This window comes from Coffea arabica, chromosome 2c (genome assembly GCF_036785885.1).
Source record: "Coffea arabica cultivar ET-39 chromosome 2c, Coffea Arabica ET-39 HiFi, whole genome shotgun sequence".
Classification (NCBI taxonomy): Eukaryota; Viridiplantae; Streptophyta; class Magnoliopsida; order Gentianales; family Rubiaceae; genus Coffea; species Coffea arabica.
The window spans coordinates 70,846,969-70,864,650 of record NC_092312.1 but is presented as its reverse complement, the minus strand read 5'-3'; the positions used below and the strand labels follow the sequence as shown (position 1 = coordinate 70,864,650).

Here is a 17,682-nt window from a genome sequence, read left to right as displayed (position 1 = left end):
CCACACTCCTGCTGCATTAAAGACTTGCATTATAAGTATCGATAACTTGTGCCATAAGTACTAGAGATTGTACCAAGCATGAATTTAAGATGGAGAGGTATGAATTTAGTGTCTTCCTTGTTTATACTGACTCTTGTTTTACATATTGCATAAATTCAAATTCATTTATATATAAGGTTAACACTTGGGTATATTCAGTCTTCAAAAATCCAATAATTTATTTATACCACGTCATCTCACCAACTGGTATGTCACAATCTGGACTATTGGATATTTAAAAATCAGGTTTACCCAAGTTTTGGACAATAAAGATTAGTTTCACTTCAATATGGCATCTTTAGGTAAATGTTCTCACGTTGATTTAGGGCCTGTTTTTTTGATAATAAAATAGAATAATTTATTAATCATGAGATCGAATCTGCAACAAGTGTAGAACAAATAAAAGAAGGAGGAGAGTCTCTCCATAAACAAGAATCTGAAAGATTAACAGCATACTTAGCAAGGTTATGAGCAGGAATATTAAACGACCTAGAAATCCATGAAACTTCCCAGCACATGAAATCTTGACATAAGACAATGGTATCATCAATCAACAAGCCACATGATGAATCGTCAGATTCCAAACGGTCCAGCATTTTGATGACCTTTTGTGAGTCTCCTTCCAAAACAATCTTATTGAAACCCAAAGATTTTAGTAATTGAGTAGCATGTTTGGCCGCATATGATTCAACCACTTCTGGTTCCAATATCCCAGGAATTTTCTTGGAGAGGCCAGCAATAAAACTTCCTTTATCATCTCGGATAATAACACCAACCCCTGATGATTTATCATCCATAAACACAGCTCCATCAAAGTTTGCCTTAACAAAACCTGCATTGGGTCGTATCCAATGACCTATTGATAACCGTGATTGAAGAGAGGTAGGCATATTGCACTTATCTTTGGAATTTGCTTCATAGAATTGATTCAGGAATGCCATGGACAGGGAGACCAAGCTAAGCGGATCTCTATAGGGCCCATCAAAGATTGCTCCATTCCGATTATTCCATAAATTCCAAAGAATAACACCCATCAATTCCATCTCTTTGCTTGATAGTTGCAAAAGCTGGTTGGGAAGTCAGGATGTCAGATGATCAGTCGATTGCAGTTGAACCTTCTGGCTTAAGAAACTAAGCACCCACGATTGCACGACTACAGGACAAGTTAAGAAAGTATGATCAATATCATCAACTGGAGCGAGGCATAAAGGGCAAGAGGTATCTAAATGGAGCCCTTTAATATTGAGTTTTGTGCTGGTTGGCAGTATATCTTTACATGCCCTCCATAAGAAAATTTTAATTTTCTCCGGAAGATTCAAGTGCCAAAGCCGAGACCAAACATTTTGCTTTAGAGTACTACTACTTGATGGCAAATTCTCCCAATTAGAAGATAGCTGCTTGATCAAGTGATACGCACTCTTCACAGTAAAATATCCATTCTTTGAAAAGTGACAGATTAGCTTATCCCTATTATGAGTTTCTCCAATTGGAATGCTTTGAATTAATTCAATATCCTCAGGCCAAAAAATTTCCTGCAATAAGTCAACTCCCAAGTCCCAAGTCTTTCGCTTGTAATCTATCAGGCAATCAACTGTGGAGTTCTCCGGCAATGCAGTAGACCGCGACACGATTTTAAAAGTAGATGGCCGTGGAAGCCACCTATCTTTCCAGATTTTGATAGACTGGCCAGAACCAACTCGCCATCTACTTCCTGCTTCTATATACTTCCTGACCTCACATAGTCCGCTCCAAGACCAGGAAGGCCGTGATCCTTCTTGAGCTTGGAAGAAATCAGTATTGGGAAAATATTTGGCTTTATATACCTGATGAAGGAGGCTAGATGGTTGTGTAGCAATACGCCACGCTTGCTTAGATAACAATGCAAGATTAAAAGTCTTAAGCTGCCTAAAACCCATTCCTCCATCTTCTTTTCGGCTGCAAAGTTTATCCCAACTAACCCAGTGAATTGGTCTAGCCTTATTTCCATCACCCCACCAAAAATTGCTCATCATTGATTGGATATCCATTAGCAAAGAATCTGGAAATTTGAAATAAGACATCGAATATGTAGGAATTGCCTGAACCATTGCTTTTAGCAAAACTTCCGCTCCCCCTTTCGATAACCGTTGTTCATTCCATCCTTGAATTCGTTGCCAAATTCTATCCTTGATAGAAGAGAATACCTCACATTTGGAGTGACCAATAACGGTGGGAAGACCAAGATATTTTTCATGTGCAACCACTTCTTTAATATTCAGGAACTGAGTGATGTCTTGTCAGGTTGAGAAATCTGTGTTACCACTGAAAACCACAGCTGATTTCTCAAGATTGATCTCTTGCCCAGAAGCTTCCTTATATAGTTGCAAGATATCCTGAATATGTCGAGCTTCTTGTAGGGTAGCTTTGCCAAATAACAGAGTATCATCTGAAAATAATAAATGAGAAAGCTTGGGGCCACTCTGACCCACTCGAACTCTTGACAGTTTACCACAAGCCTCTACTTCTTGCAATAGACAGGAAAAAGCCTCTGCACATATAAGAAATAAATACGGAGAAATTGGATCGCCTTGTCTAATGCCTTGCTGTGGTTGCAGATAACCAAATTGAACACCATTTAGCTGAAAAGAATACGAAACAGTAGAGAAACAACTAGAAATAAGATCAACAAAAGATGGGTGAAAACCTAAAGCCAACATCATTCCTTTAAGAAAAAGCCAATCAACCCTATCAAATGCTTTACTCATGTCCAATTTAATGGACATGGATCCCTCTTTGCCTGCAGACTTCGATTTAAGAGAGTGGTTAACTTCGTAAGCGATCAGGATATTATCTGTAATGAGTCGACCAAGAATAAAAGCAGACTGAAAGGGCGAGAGAATTATTGAAAGAACTTTATTTAATCTATTAGCTATAACCTGAGAAGCTAATCTATAAACTACATTACATAAACTAATTGGACGAAATTGAGTTATATTGGATGGACACTGGCATTTTGGGATAAGCACAATGTAAGTGAAATTCAATTGATCATCAAAATGCCCATTGTTCAGGAATTCAAGAACACATTTCACTACATCCTGACTAACAACATGCCAAAATTTCTGATAAAATATTGGGGACATGCTATCAGGACCGGGAGATTTAAAAGGATGCATTTGATTTAAAGCTTGTGTTACCTCAAAAGCTGAGTAAGTTCGCATCAGTGAATCATTCATTCGTTTAGATACCTTAGGTTGCACCCTTTGCAAAACCGCATCAATTATCTCAGGAGATGGCTTTGAACTGGAAAAAATGGCACCAAAATGGTCTAAGATAATGTTCTCCAGATCATCATGGGAGTTGCACCACTGCCCCGCATCGTTAAAAAGGCCATTTATCTGATTTTGCTTCCGTCGCTTGGATGCTTGTGCATGGAAGAAAGCTGTATTCTGATCCCCCTCTCGATACCAGTGAGTTTTACTCCTTTGCCTCCACATAGTATTTTCCTGATCCAAAATGTCCTCTAATTGGCTTGTTAAAGTCCCAATATGAGACTTAACAGCATCAGAGAGAATCCCTTGCTGCAGCTTAGCAATCTTCTTCCTTAGGTCATCTGCTGCAGAACCAACATTACCAAATTTTGATTTGCTCCATTGTAAAAGACCCATTCGACATTCATCAGTTTTCTTTAACAAATTAATACAAGCATTATCCGCAGATGCACTTTTCCAAGATTGTCGAATTACGTTTTCACAATCATCCGCCTTTATCCACATGGCTTCGAACATAAAACGTTTAGATCTCTTCGTCTCATTTTTAGTCTTTGAAAATTTAGTGAAATTCTCAAAGCTAAAAACTAGAGGCAAATGATCAGAGAATATAGAGTGCACATGCTTGAGTTTTGAATTAGGGAATAAGTCCACAAAATCTTGAGTTGCACAAGCGCGATCAAGTCTCGCTCTAATCGTATTTGGATATGTCCGACTATGGCACCATGTATAAGTGAAACCTTCATAGCCCACATCATGCAGATTACTATCCATCAAGGCCTGATGAAAATTCATGATTTGCCAATTATTTCGTGGACCAGAACCTTGAAATTCGGTTTGGCTAAGGACCTCATTATAATCACCAATACAAAGCCAGGGGAGCTGAGATTGTGTGCTTAGTTGTCGGAGAGAATCCCAGGAATATTTTCGCTTTGAAGCATCAGGATGTCCATAGAAGCCAGTGAATCGCCATGTGTAATTTGGCATATGAACCTTAGCATCAATAAAATTACTTGCAAAGCGGTTCAATGATATGTCAAGATCTTTTTCCCACAGGAGAGCTAACCCATCAGAAGTGCCCTGCGCATCCACACCAATACCAAACCATCCAATTTGCTGCTTCAATTTCTCCACAAATCTACTAGAACACTTAGTTTCTATCAAAAAAATAATTGAAAGTCTTTCCCTCTGGATAAGACTCCGGAGTTCATGAACTGTGCGGAGGTTTTTCAACTCCCGACAATTCCAACTTAAAAGACTCATGGTTTTTGGCCGGACTGGTGACCAGCCTCCGCCATTGATATACCGCGTGATGCGGATGAACCAGCTGTCTTAGATTTCTTGGAAAGAGAAACGTCCTCCATATCAACATCATCAGAGAGGGAAAAATTACCAGGACGTTTCACCTTGCTGCCTAATAACCTTTTATGAGAAGATTGAGCCGTAGACGACATCAAACTTGATTTGGGACTGCCAGTGCTCTTTCTCCGCTTGAAGGTACTAGCCATAGCTCGGAGTTTATGGATATCCGAATGTGTTTTTTGTTCTGCCAGGGGTGCATCAACTAGGAAAAGTTCTGATGCTTTGAGAAGAGTAGGGAAGCGGTCTGAAGTTTGGGTATGTTGTAGGAGTTTGCTAGGAAAAGCTGGGAAAGTAGTTGGGAGGGTTGGATTAGGGATAGGGAAATTGGGATTTATGTTTTCAGATAGCTGGGTATGCGCAAGAGTGGATGTGGGGTTATTGGATGTTGTATGAATAGGTGGCTCAAATGAGGAGGGAAAGGGGTCAGAAATTATTGGGGATGTAATAGGGACAATAGCTTGTAATTGGTTACTCCTGGGTTGAGGTTGAGTCAAATTTGGCAATTGGCTTGAGGTATGCGCAAGAGTAGAGGTAGGGTTATTGGATGTTGTATGAATATGTGGCTCAAATGAGGAGGGAATGGGGTCAGAAATTATTGGGGATATAATTGGGATAATAGCTTGTAATTGGTTACTGAGAGTCAAATTTGGCAATTGGCTTGAGGTAGTTAGAAAAGCAGAGAATTTGTCCTGAATTATTTAGTTTTCTGGTTGGACTATCAGTGTGAAAGAAACTTTAGGTGCTTTGTTTCGGGTGTTGGTTTGAACTGGTATGACGTTATCCGAAGGGGCAGATGGTCTTGGTTTATTGTGTGGAGTAACGGGGAGGCGAAAAGAGTCATCAGTGGGCTGGGTTGGAAAAGCAGAGGAGTTGTTGGTTGTCCATGGAGCTGCTGTACTCCTTGATTTGGATTGGAGAGGATCCGAATTATTAGAGGTAGAGGCAGAAGATTTACCTTTGATTAGGACTTGATGTCTCTCCAGATCATTATCCAAAGTTGCAGATTGGGCATGATCAGACTTTGAAAATTCAAGACAGTCAGGTGATGCGGGTGCAGTTGATCTCTTTCCCTTATCCGTTCCTTGTGGCACACGAATCTCATTATCGCTTACTGTTGCAGCTAGCCGTGAACGTTGTTGGCTGGAAAGTGATTTCTCCGACTTAGCTCGAAGCCATCCTCCATATTACGGATCACCAATTTCATAGGTTGCTGCATCAAGCTTCAATTCACAATCCCGCTCGCCATGGCCAATCCTTCCACAGTAAAAGCATAATATAGGAAGCCTTTCATATTGAAAAAGCACCTTATGCACCTTGCCTTCAATGAACAGATGCATTACTCGCTTAAGAGGAGATTCAAGGTGAATCTGCACACGGATACGAAGGAATTTTCCCCAGGCAAACAAGTCACCTTTTGATTCAAAGCCTTCATAGACCCCTAACTTATTGCCAAGGTATTATGCTGTTTTGGCATTCATCCAACTCAATGGAAGATTATATACACGCACACAAAAGGAGCAGGTGTCAAGCTTAATGTTGGTTGGCTGGACGTTGCCTATATAATCACTGATGACCAGTAGATTATCATCAAAACACCATGGGCCACCAGAGAAAATTTTTTCTTATCAAGCATGTCATTAAATTTAAAAAGGAAAAGGTTATCTCCTAATGAAGTGTGGGTGAGACCCTTGGATGGGTTCCAAACCTTCTTCATCGTAGCCATCAGTGCTTCACCATTGAATTGCTTTCTGGTAAAAAGTTTGCCTAAGATGCACAACTCGCTTAAAGAATCTGCAATATCGTCCGAATCGCCCGGCAATAAATTTACTTCTTCTTCATCATCACGAAGACGCAATTTTTCACACATTCTTTCCAGTTCTTCAGCCATGGAAGCCGGGACAAATGATACAGTCTCGAAAGGAGCACAAAAGGCACAAGACTGCTGAATGAATCACGTTCTGCAAACCTGCATGACCCAAAGGAAGTGACAGTTTTTACTCTTTGAAAAAATAAAACCAGAACAGAGAAAAATTTATTCACGGAAAATATGACAAACGGGAACCCAATTGAGTGGAAGCTGGAATGCAAACTGATTGAAAATAGAATAGAAGAGTTATTTGGGGAGGTCAAAACAGGGACGAAAAGTGTTGAACTTCCACTAGAAACTAGGGAAGAGAGCTGCCTGCACTAGCAAGGAAAAGGCCCACAGAGAGCAAAACGTCTCATGGGAGTGACAAAAAGTTTATTGACTTAGGCACGATTTAGGGCCTGTTTGATAATATAAAAAAGTGCTGAAATTGAACCTTTTCAGACATTCAGATATTTTGAGCGTTTAATAAATGAAAATCTATCTGCTGAACTTGTTAAACAGTGTTGAATTTGTGTGTATTTTTTTCAGTACAAGAATCCTAGTTGAATGCTTAATTCTGATAAGAATCAATAGAATTACTTCAACTATCTTATCTTATCTACCAAATCTACCATTGTTTGTTAATTATGTTCAAAATTCGTATCTAATTAAACAATTTAATATTCTCTATCTAACTGTTTTTAGTTTCTCTTTTCTCCCTAATTAAACAATCTAATATTCTCTATCTAACGATTTTTAGTTTCTCTTTTCTCTCTTTTTAATGACTTTCACATCTTCTCCATACTTCTCATATAATATATTTCATCTTTTATATTAATTTGATTTAAAAATAAATATTTTCATTTTCATACCTAACAATTTTAAACTAATTAAATCATAGATTCTATTTCTTTTTTGAATGAAAGGATATAAGGGCAAAATTGTCAAATTAAACTTATTAAGTATTCAGTTATAAATATTTATCAAACAGTATAAATAGGTTTAGTATTAAAATTCATATATTCATATTTTTTTCAGTGTTTAAAATTCAGTAAATTAATTGTTTCAGTATTCAGATTTCAGAATTCAGACTTTAGAATTCAGATTCAGTTTTATGAAACGGAACCTTAGTACATCTACCCTGATTTTCATGGTGCATAGGTACAATAAATTGTCAATTGTTCAATATGACAATTTCAAAATGTTCAATGTATATGATAAAGTCTTATGACATCGTAACGAGTATACAGTTCACGTCAAAGTACTACATAGTTCACGTCAACTTTTAGACCAAATTTGGCCATTATAAAAGTTACGGACCGCTGTTACTTACCAAAAACAAGGACGGCTGCTAGTGATAATTATTCCTAATTTTTAAGGGAAATGTTATTTATGCTCTATTTTTTGTTATTTGCACTTTTACTATTTATTTTATCAAATAATCTAATAAATGAAAATATATTATTAAAATAATAGTGAAAGTGTGATTAACAAAAACGGAAGTGTAAATAATATTTCTCATTTTTAAAATCAAGCATTTGACCAATAGAACAAGCTTAAAAATGTACCATCCGTATAACCCTACATAAATCTCACACACTTGACATTATATTTTGAAAAAATTATTCACAACGTCCCTTATGATTCACTAAATGATTTTTTTCGTCTTTCACTTTTAAAAATGATAACTTTATGTCTCTTATAAAATTAACTTCGTAAAATTTAGCCTAAATCTAGATTTTTGACCACTTTTTACCCTAAATCATCATGTAATTGGCACATGATCATTATTTAGGAGCGAAAAAATTAAATCCTATTTGTAATTAAACAAACAACCTGATCCCACTCACCGTATCTTTCCTACTCATCCCGCTCCCACTCATAACTTTTGGAGGGAATGTTCGTTACAGAGCTTTTCCAATTTCAATTTCAATGCCATTCATTTGAATTTTCGTTTCATTTCATTTCTTCGTATTGGTGATGGAATTGTATATATATCTATTAGGCATTAACATCTCAAATCAAATAAATCTCAGCTTCCTTCCATAACTCGCCGGCCAAGAATTCCTGTAAGTTTCCCTTTCCATAGTCTTTGGTACTTTCCAATTCCTCAGGATTTCCTGAATCAGTTTTATCTTGTTATCCTGATTTTTTTTAGACATCTGGAAATGATATCATTTGATTTATGCATTTCTGGCAGGCCCAGTTTGAAATCTTTGGAATGTGTTTGATAAAATATTTGAGATAGATATTTGTTTGGCAATTGAATATAATACTTCAAATTAAATGTGGCAATTTGTCCCAAGTCCCAATGGGTTACCCATGCCCATAGGGACTTTGGGCGGGATGGGTACTGAAATTTGATATTGGGTTTAAAATGAGACAAATCCCAATTGTACCCATTAATTGATGGAAAATTTTGGAAAATACTTGGGTACCCATTGGGCTCAAATAGCAAGGGCTCTGTTTGGATTAATTATTTTTTTTGATGTTTTAGAAATATTGTATTATAATAGTGTATATGAAAAATTTTTACTATAAATTTTTTTTGAAATATTTGATATACTAATATGGATGGGATGTTTTTTGAATTATTATATATTACTGTAATATTGTATTCGAAAAAATTATGTTTTGAAAAAATAGCCAATCCAAACGGAGTCTTAAATTCAAAAATTATTTTTAACAATTTTTACAGTCATACCAGCGAATATAATATAGTAGTCTTCCTAGTCATTATCCACAAGAATTTTCAACATTTCAGTCAGTTTAGATCTGTCATCCTTGGACAATGATGAGCATAAATATTCAATATCCTAAGTGCCTTGGCCATCTTAATATATGTTGGAATATGGCTGTATATCTATCTTATCCTTTATTTGTTAATCTAATTTTTGGTGGGAATCCTGAGTATAAAGCACTTGCATGTTTATTTAATAAAACTAAAAGAAATTTAATAAATAAAAAATATTAAAGTTATATAAAAAATTAAAAATGAATTAAAGGAAAAAAAATGTAAAAAATAGATTTGGGTATTGGGCGAGATCAATCTAAACCCACCTCAAAGTGATCCCGCTCAAGTTAGTTTCAAAACACATATGGATAAGGTTGGATCCAAACCCATTTGAGTCGGTTTCATCTCAAACCTAAGCAAATCACACCCATTTTGCCACCCCTACTTCAAATAATACTGCTAAATTGCATACTTGTAGTTCGATTTCCTTATTCATCATCTGGGGTCTGGATTTTTGTTGCTTTTCCTTTTAGTTGTCAGGGTATATTACATGACTGCTGACTTTTTTTTTTTTTTCAAAACGATAACATCTGTATTGATTTAAAACTTGATAATACAAGTATGCTTTACAAAATGGGCTAGCTGCCCTCACATGACTGCTGACTGGTAAGTATGATTTTGTGTATTCGCCTCTTTGGGTCAGGGATCGAGTATTTGTCTGATTAGATCATGTACTCTGATGTTCTCGTGGTTGCAGTGTTTCATGAGATCATGTTCTCTGATGCTAAAAAATTATTGTGGTAGTAGTGTTTCATTAGAGTAAAACACTAGAGGAGGGTTTTTAAATTTCTTTTAACGAATGTTGAATAATAATTCCCTCGTTGTGCATTTTGAGCCATATTATTATCTCATATAGGACGAAGCCAAGCCCCTTAAAGTTGATTTTTGTTTAGTGACAATTTAGTAGTGGGCAGGCTGTGGAGAACGATTAGTTATTATTCTTATACATGGAGTATCATGTGTCTCTTCTTATAAAGGGATGAAGTAAATATAGCACGCATAGGGCTCTTTTGTGTTGGGTTTTGAATGTTTCATTACAATCAAGTGAGAAATAGGGGTAAAAGAAATTAAAGAAAAAAGATTTTATTGAAGGCAGCTTATCTTGGTGCTAAAGAGTTGATTAATTGGCACAAGACTGACTGAATAGCATGCTGATTTGTTATGAACTCCTTATTTTCATTTTTCTAATCTTGCCAGAATCCTTGATTAGTTGGAGGTTGCATTTTGGAGTTTGAGATTTGTGTATGTAGATAACTCAGTGAATTTCCCTTTCTTCACCTCTCTCTTTGATCATAGTTTCCTTTCGTTCTGTTCTTATCTCCTATTTTGCTCTCTATCTGCCACAGATTGCCAATACTTCAAGGGTAAAGGGGCGAGGAACAAGAGGCATGAAACATTAAGGAATGAAGTTCATCGTATGGGGTTGCAGCAGTAACTGATGAAGATTCTGAAACATATGTTGCCTCACTGCAGAAAGTTGATGCCAAGATTGAAACTCTCACCAGTAGGTTCGATGATATCCTTGGAATTGTCAAAAATATGTCTATGCAACTCGAAGAAATATCATGCGGTATGAAGGGTCTAATGAACAACGGCAAGAAGATAGATGCTTGTGGCGTATCAACTCCGCTAGTGTCTGATAACTTAGAACTGGGGCGAGACATCATTGGAGAATTTCATAATCTGAAACAGACTTGCTCTGTTGCAAAGTATGAAGGGAAATTTGCTGAGTTGAGAGACTTGATGATGACAATGAATTATGGGCTCACAGAAGATTATTTCATTTCCAGTTTCCTGAGTGGACTCAAGGAAGAAATTAGACGTGCAATCTGCAAGCCAAAACCAGAGACGCTTATTCATGCTTTCAATCTTGCACACATCCAGGAAATAGCAATTGAAATGATGAAAGTGAAGTTAATCTCTTCAAAAATAAGGACTAATCGGGAGCAAATCTTGCCTTTTGAATCAGTTGATGTTCTCATTGATCAAGGCTACCCTGCCAAGTTTAAAGCTTTAGTAGGAGAAAGGGTCATAACAGGCATAATATTTACTGGCAGTCCATATAGTTTCGTCAACACTGATGTAGCAATACAGGCAGGGTGCGAGATGGAGGAGACTATACCACTGCTTGTGAAGTTTGTCATGGGCGGATACCAAGCAGTCAGCAGATTCAGATGTCCAAGGTTCAGGTGGACTGTGCAAGATCAAGAGTTCGTAACTGATATGAGAATCGTGGAGATAAGAGCATGTGACATGGTGTTAGGTGCGGGCTGGGCTTTACAAAATTTTTCACTGGAGATACAAGTGTCCTGCAAAAGGGAGGAAAGGCAATAGTGTTGCTAGATAAAAGAGGATCAGCCAAGTCTAAGATGAACAAAGGGAAGTAATTAGAGAAGATTGATTGGCTAATGCAACTCTATGCTAGTGTGATTAGTTGTGATAGAAAATGTTCTGTTTATCTGATCTTTTCCTGTTTTTTTTTTTTGAGGGGGGTAATTGAGATGTAGTGTGATAAGATGCTGGTGAGTTGATATTAGTTCACTTAAGTTAGTTCCTTTCTCTTTGTTGATCTACTGGTGATAGGTTGCAATTTTACTATTTATTTTATTATTAATTTCCCCTTCTACCTGATTTGATGTGAATTAATTGTTGGATTCTACTCATTTTTCGTAATTTGCATTCATTTCAGGAAGTAGATCAAAAATACCACAACCAATGTCACTTTGACTGTCATCGAGAAAGAAATTAAATAGAAGGCTTGGGAGGGCATTTTTGAAAAAAAAAAAGGGACACAAGCCCTTTTCGATCATTTTGGCCGAAGTGTTCTTTTCTCTGGAGCCGCCGCACAGTGCAAAGAAGAGGAGACTATCAGATACAAAAAGGGAGGATGGCAGAGGACGGAGGAGAGCGGGCTTTATTCTTAGTTTTTCTGTCTTTAGCTTAGCATGAATTTTTGACTTTTCCCTGAGACTTACTTTTTGGCTTTTGGGGGACTACGAATGTCAGGAGCTTAGCCATTCTTGGCTTTGACTTTTCTTCCTTAGTTGCTTTTAGTAGTCTTTTTCCTTCTTGTGCGGGGACGAAGTGAAAACAATGAATTGCCTTCTGTAGTTCTGCTATCTATTCAATATTCGAAGGAGTCAGATTCTCCAAATATCAACGGACGATGGCCGCTGCCTCCTCTGCAATTTTGTTTGAGTTTTATTCATCAAATATGAACTGAATTTCTTCACTCTAGTCAAGGAGCAACGAAGGCTCTGGTTCGCCTAAAATTGTGAGATCGATTTAATTTAATCTTTTTCTTTTATTCATTGGTATTCGCATATTCCTTGATTGCTATGCTTATGGTTATTCAATTAATTGATTGTCTTGGATCCGGATAATTAATTGATTTGGTAACCGATTGTCAATTAGGGCATTAAATCTGTAATTGTTTAATTGCCCTGAAATAGTGACAACTGACACGATTAGATTCATGTTAGGGGATACACGGGCTAATCTGAAATAACCCTGGTAGTGTGTTATTTGGTTAAAATAGGGCTCCTCTAATACGTAAGGCAATTGGGGAATTAAATCTTACGGGTGTACCTAAAAATATTTCCTAATTAGAACAGTGATTAACCGACGTACTTTAATCACCGACACAGTAAGGAGGGGTTGACTGCCATCGCTTGTTTGGTAGTTATAACATATTTATTGATGAATAATTGGAATTGCCATTGCTTCGATAATCAATTAGGTGAACCATTGCTGAAGTTACTTCTTGACTAGATCTTTAATTAATATTACCTTAATTTTAGTAAATTACCATTTGATTTTTAGTTGCCTACTTTCTTTTATTTTTAATTGTTTCCTTGTTTTAATTGATTTAGACCTTTAATTATTGTTATTCTAAGTTCAGTGAATTGTGGTTTAATTTCTAGTTAGTTATTCATTTTTATTTTCTTATTTGAATTTATTTGATTGTCATCGTTCCTACAAAATCACTCCCTGGGTTACTTTGGATTTCTTAAGAAACAAATATATCCAATCCCTGTGGATACGGCCCTACTTACCCTGTCTGCAGATTCATAATTATTTGTGAAAAAAAATAACTATACCATTCGGGTATATCGAATCAAGCAAACTCTTCGCGAACATGGTGAATCAAGTAACCCATTACACACTTAGAGTCCCTACTCCAGTACTTGGAATTGGGTTCAATCATTTTAACTGGTAATTAGGTTTAATTTAATTATTGTACAGGCTTCGACACCATGTCAATTTTTGGCACCGTTGCCGGGGACTGGCGTTATTATTTGTTTCTTTTTAAATTCATTTTTGTTCTAATTTTCTGGTATTTTTCTAGTGTATGCCTCAGTCTTCTCGTATAGGTGATTTGATTTTTGACCCTGAAGTAGAGAAGATCGCACGTAGAACGAGAAAGAAAATCAGACAGCTCAGAGAGGAGCAGTCCAGTATTGCATCTCAGGGACCTGAGCCAGGAGTTGAACCAACAGATTCGTTCGGTGACACTTCAAGTGATTCTGACCATGAGGAAGGAACCATGGCTAATGCACGAACATTAAGGAAGTTGGCTGCTCCTGATTTAAATCAGCAGCCTCTATGCATTATTTTCCCCACGTTAAATGATAACACTCCATTTGAACTAAAATCTGGTCTGATTCATCTTTTACCCTTTTTTCTTGATTTATCAGGTGAAAAGCCGTATAAGCATCTGCAGGAGTTTGATATCGTATGCAATAGTATGAAACCCCCGGAAATCACAGAAGAGTAAATAAAAATGAGGGCATTCCCCTTTTCCTTGAAAGATTCTGCAAAGGACTGGCTGTACTACCTGCCACCAGGTAGCATCACCACGTGGGACTAATTAAAGAAAAAATTTTTGGATAAATATTTTCCTGCGTCCAGGGCTGCGAGTCTAAGGAAAGAAATTTACGGGATCAAGCAGCACACAGGGGAGTCACTCTATGAGTATTGGGAGCGGTTCAAGAAGTTGTGCAGTAAATGCCCCCAGCACTAGATAAGTGAGCAATTGCTCATACAGTATTTTTATGAGGGGCTCCTTTTCAGAGTAGGAGCGTAATTGATGCTGCAAACGGAGGGACACTGGTGAACAAAACCCCTCGGGAAGCAAGGGAGTTAATAGGGGGGATGACAGAGAATTCGCAGCAATTTGGTACAAGGGAGGATTGCCCGACACGCAAAGTGAACGAGGTAGAGATATCCTCTATCCAGCAACAGTTGACTGAATTGATTTCTTTTATTAGGTAACTTGCTGTAGGAAATGCATCTCAGGTCAAGGTGTGCAGGGTTTGCACTGGTATGGGTCATTCTACAGACATGTGTCCAATGATTCAGAAAGAAAGTGCAGAGCAAGTGAACATGACTGGTCACGCGCCCGCGCCACGAAAGCCCTATGACCCATATTCAAGTACCTACAATCCCGACTGGAAGGACCACCCGAATTTCAGTTATGGAGGAAATAAGCAGCCCAACTTAGCACCGAACAGGCAGTCTAATTTCGTGCCAAATAAACAACCAGGGTACCAGCAGCAGTACCAACCCTGATCACCTCCGCCCCCAAGCTCTGGTCCATCTTTGGAAGAGATGATGAAACAACTGATGGCAACCATTACGCAGAATCAGCAAAGGACGAACTCTGAAATGCAGGACATAAGAAATCAGATGAGTCAAATGGTCACAACAATCAACCGTTTGGAGTCCCAAACCTAGGGTAAATTGCCGTCTCAACCTGAATTAAATCCGAAGAACGTGAGCGCAATGACCCTAAGGAGCGGGAAGGAAATTCAAGGGTCTGAACCTGTGATCTCTAAGGATAAGGATGAGGAAAAAACCGAAAATGAGCTTGAGAGGAAAGACAGCAATGGTGCAGATCCAAATGTACTTCCAGACCAAGTAATTACAGTTAAAACTAACCCACCTCTTTTTCCTACCAGGTTGGAAAATCGAAGCAGGATAAAGAAAAGGAGATCTTGGAGGTGTTTCGCAAGGTAGAGATAAATATTCCCCTCTTAGACACTATCAAACAAGTACCAAAATATGCCAAACTCTTAAGGGATTTATATGTCAACCGAAGGCGGTTGAGGGGAGATGAAAGGGTTATTGTTGGGAAAAATGTGTCTGTGGTCCTGCAGAGAAAGCTTCCACTAAAGTGCGGGGACCCAGGTATATTTACTATTTCTTGAAGGATTGGCAACACTATGATTAGAAGGGCCATGTTGGATCTGGGAGTATCAATTAATATCATGCCTAAATCTATCTATGCTTCTTTAAAGTTAGGTCCATTAAAAGAAATTGGAATAATCATTCAATTAGCTGACCGAACTAATGCATATCCTGATGGGTTGATTGAAGATGTGTTGGTAAAAGTTAATGATTTGGTGTTTCCAGCTGATTTTTTTGTACTTGATATGAATGATGATCACTCCCCTGATCCTTCACTTTTGTTATTGGGTAGACCCTTTATGAGCACAGCACAAACAAAAATTGATGTTAATAAGGGTACCTTATCCATGAAATTTGATGGAAAAATTGTGCATTTTAATATCTTTGATACTATGAAATATCCCTCAAACTCCAACTTTAGTTCAGTTTTCTCTGTGAGTGCTATTGACCCTGCAGTGCAGAAAGTGTTTGAAACTGTTGGCAGGGTGAGTTGGAGGTGGTTTTAACCAAGTACCTCGAGTTGGAGATAACTCCTAAGGTGGAGTGGAGCGAGGATCTAAAATGCACAATAGGTGCATTACACTCATTGCCGACCACCACAAAAAGGTATGAAGTCTTACCATTCCCGAACCTTACCAGAGGGTATTGCCATATGTGGTGCAGGCACCTGTATTGGAATTGAAACCTCTACCAGAGCACTTGAAATATGCGTATTTGGGCGACAACGAGACACTCCCGGTTATTATCTCAGCTGCACTCTCGAAAACTCAGGAGGAAAAATTGATTCGAGTCCTTAGAGAGCATAAAGAGGCGATAGGTTGGACCATCGCAGATGTCAAAGGGATCAGCCCCTCCATCTATATGCACCGGATTAGACTTGAAGAGGATGCCAAACCTGTACGGCAGGCTCAAAGGAGGCTCAATCCCCTCATGATGGAAGCGGTTAAGAAAGAAATTTTAAAATTGCTAGATGTGGGGGTTATTTTTCTAATATCAGATAGCCCATGGGTGAGTCCAATCCAGGTAGTCCTAAAGAAAATAGAAGTGACGGTAGAGGCTAACCAAACGGGTGAATTCGTGCCAGTGCGCAAACCCACTGGATGGAGGCAGTGTATAAATTACCGTAGGTTAAATGCCGTTACCAAAAAGGATCATTTCCCTCTCCCTTTCATTGACCAAATGGTTGAACGTTTGGCTTGTAGAGCTTACTATTACTTTTTAGATGAATTTTCAGGATATTTTCAGATAGCAATTGCACCAGAGGACCAAGAGAATACGACTTTCACGTGCCCGTTCGGGGTATTGAAGTTGACAGGGCGAAAATAGATATTATATCTGCTTTGCCTTACCCCACGAGTGTGCAGAAAGTACGCTCTTTTTTTGGCCATGCAGGATTTTACCGAAAATTTATCAAGAATTTCTCGAAAGTTGGAGCCCCGTTGTTCCCACTTTTACAAAAGGATGTAACCTTCGAGTTTGATGACAAGTGTGAGAGAGCCTTCAACAAGTTGAAGGAATTGTTGACCTCACCCCCAATCATCCAACCCCCTGACTGGAGTTTACCATTTGAGATCTTGTGCGATGCCAGTGATCATGTTGTAGGGGTTGTGTTAGGGCAAAGAGTGGGAAAGACAGCTCACGTCATCTACTATGCGTCCCGAGCATTGAATGGAGTTCAATTGAATTACTCCACCACTGAGAAGGAGCTTCTTGCGGTTATTTTTGCTATAGAAAAATTTAGATCATATTTTTTAGATGCTAAAGTTATTGTGTTTTTCGATCATGCAGCATTAAGGTACCTAATGACCAAGAAGGATGCCAAACCGAGACTCATCAGGTGGATATTGCTACTACAGGAATTTGACTTGTAGATAAGGGATAAAAAAAACTCAGAGAATCTAGTAGCAGACCATTTGAGTCGCATACCAGTTGGGGAGGAGAACGAGCCGTTGAAGGATGCATTCCCTGAAGAGCATTTATTTTTCTTAAATTCTCAATTACCTTGGTATGCTGATTTAGTCAATTATCTAGTAACGGATAATTTTCCTGCAGGTTGGCCAAAATCGAAGAGGGGTAAATTGAAGAGCGACGCCAAGTATTTCATCTGGGATGACCCGTACTTATGGAAGAGATGTGCAGATCAAGTGATGAGGAGATGTGTAAGTGAAATGGAATTTCAATCGATTTTAGTTTTTTGTCAT

General features: G+C 38.1%; 2 protein-coding genes and 1 non-coding gene across 3 annotated transcripts; 1 reads left to right on the top strand and 2 right to left on the bottom strand.

The window, feature by feature from the left end:
* Nucleotides 1-948: 948 nt before the first annotated feature.
* On the bottom strand, nucleotides 949-5,464 carry LOC140035414 (uncharacterized). The gene is made up of 2 exons (XM_072076305.1): nucleotides 3,216-5,464; nucleotides 949-2,657 (listed from the first exon to the last, which is right to left on the bottom strand). Exons 1-2 carry the CDS (start codon nucleotides 4,548-4,550, stop codon nucleotides 2,316-2,318), a joined length of 1,677 nt encoding a protein of 558 aa, XP_071932406.1. The 5' UTR covers nucleotides 4,551-5,464; the 3' UTR covers nucleotides 949-2,315.
* Nucleotides 5,465-14,210: 8,746 nt separating this feature from the next.
* On the bottom strand, nucleotides 14,211-14,317 carry LOC113728302 (small nucleolar RNA R71). The gene has a single exon (XR_003458031.1). It is a non-coding gene; the product is annotated as a small nucleolar RNA R71 (small nucleolar RNA).
* A 759-nt stretch (nucleotides 14,318-15,076) lies between these two features.
* On the top strand, nucleotides 15,077-17,352 carry LOC140035781 (uncharacterized). Its single transcript, XM_072077163.1, has 6 exons — nucleotides 15,077-15,211; nucleotides 15,253-15,481; nucleotides 15,596-15,817; nucleotides 15,938-15,966; nucleotides 16,145-16,608; nucleotides 16,716-17,352. Exons 1-6 carry the CDS (start codon nucleotides 15,077-15,079, stop codon nucleotides 17,350-17,352), a joined length of 1,716 nt encoding a protein of 571 aa, XP_071933264.1.
* The last annotated feature ends 330 nt before the right edge of the window (nucleotides 17,353-17,682 follow it).

What these genes read in the sequence shown, in the direction of transcription:
- LOC140035414 (XM_072076305.1), bottom strand. Translation starts at nt 4,550, where the DNA reads ATGAGTCTTTTAAGTTGGAATTGTCGGGAGTTGAAAAACCTCCGCACA. An exon ending in GAACTTACTCAGCTTTTGAG is followed by an intron (nt 2,658 to 3,215) that starts GTAACACAAGCT and finishes TATTCTTTTCAG; the next exon opens with CTAAATGGTGTTCAATTTGG.
- LOC140035781 (XM_072077163.1), top strand. Translation starts at nt 15,077, where the DNA reads ATGACCCTAAGGAGCGGGAAGGAAATTCAAGGGTCTGAACCTGTGATC. An exon ending in CAAATGTACTTCCAGACCAA is followed by an intron (nt 15,212 to 15,252) that starts GTAATTACAGTT and finishes TTTTCCTACCAG; the next exon opens with GTTGGAAAATCGAAGCAGGA. An exon ending in AAAAATTGATGTTAATAAGG is followed by an intron (nt 15,818 to 15,937) that starts GTACCTTATCCA and finishes TTGACCCTGCAG; the next exon opens with TGCAGAAAGTGTTTGAAACT.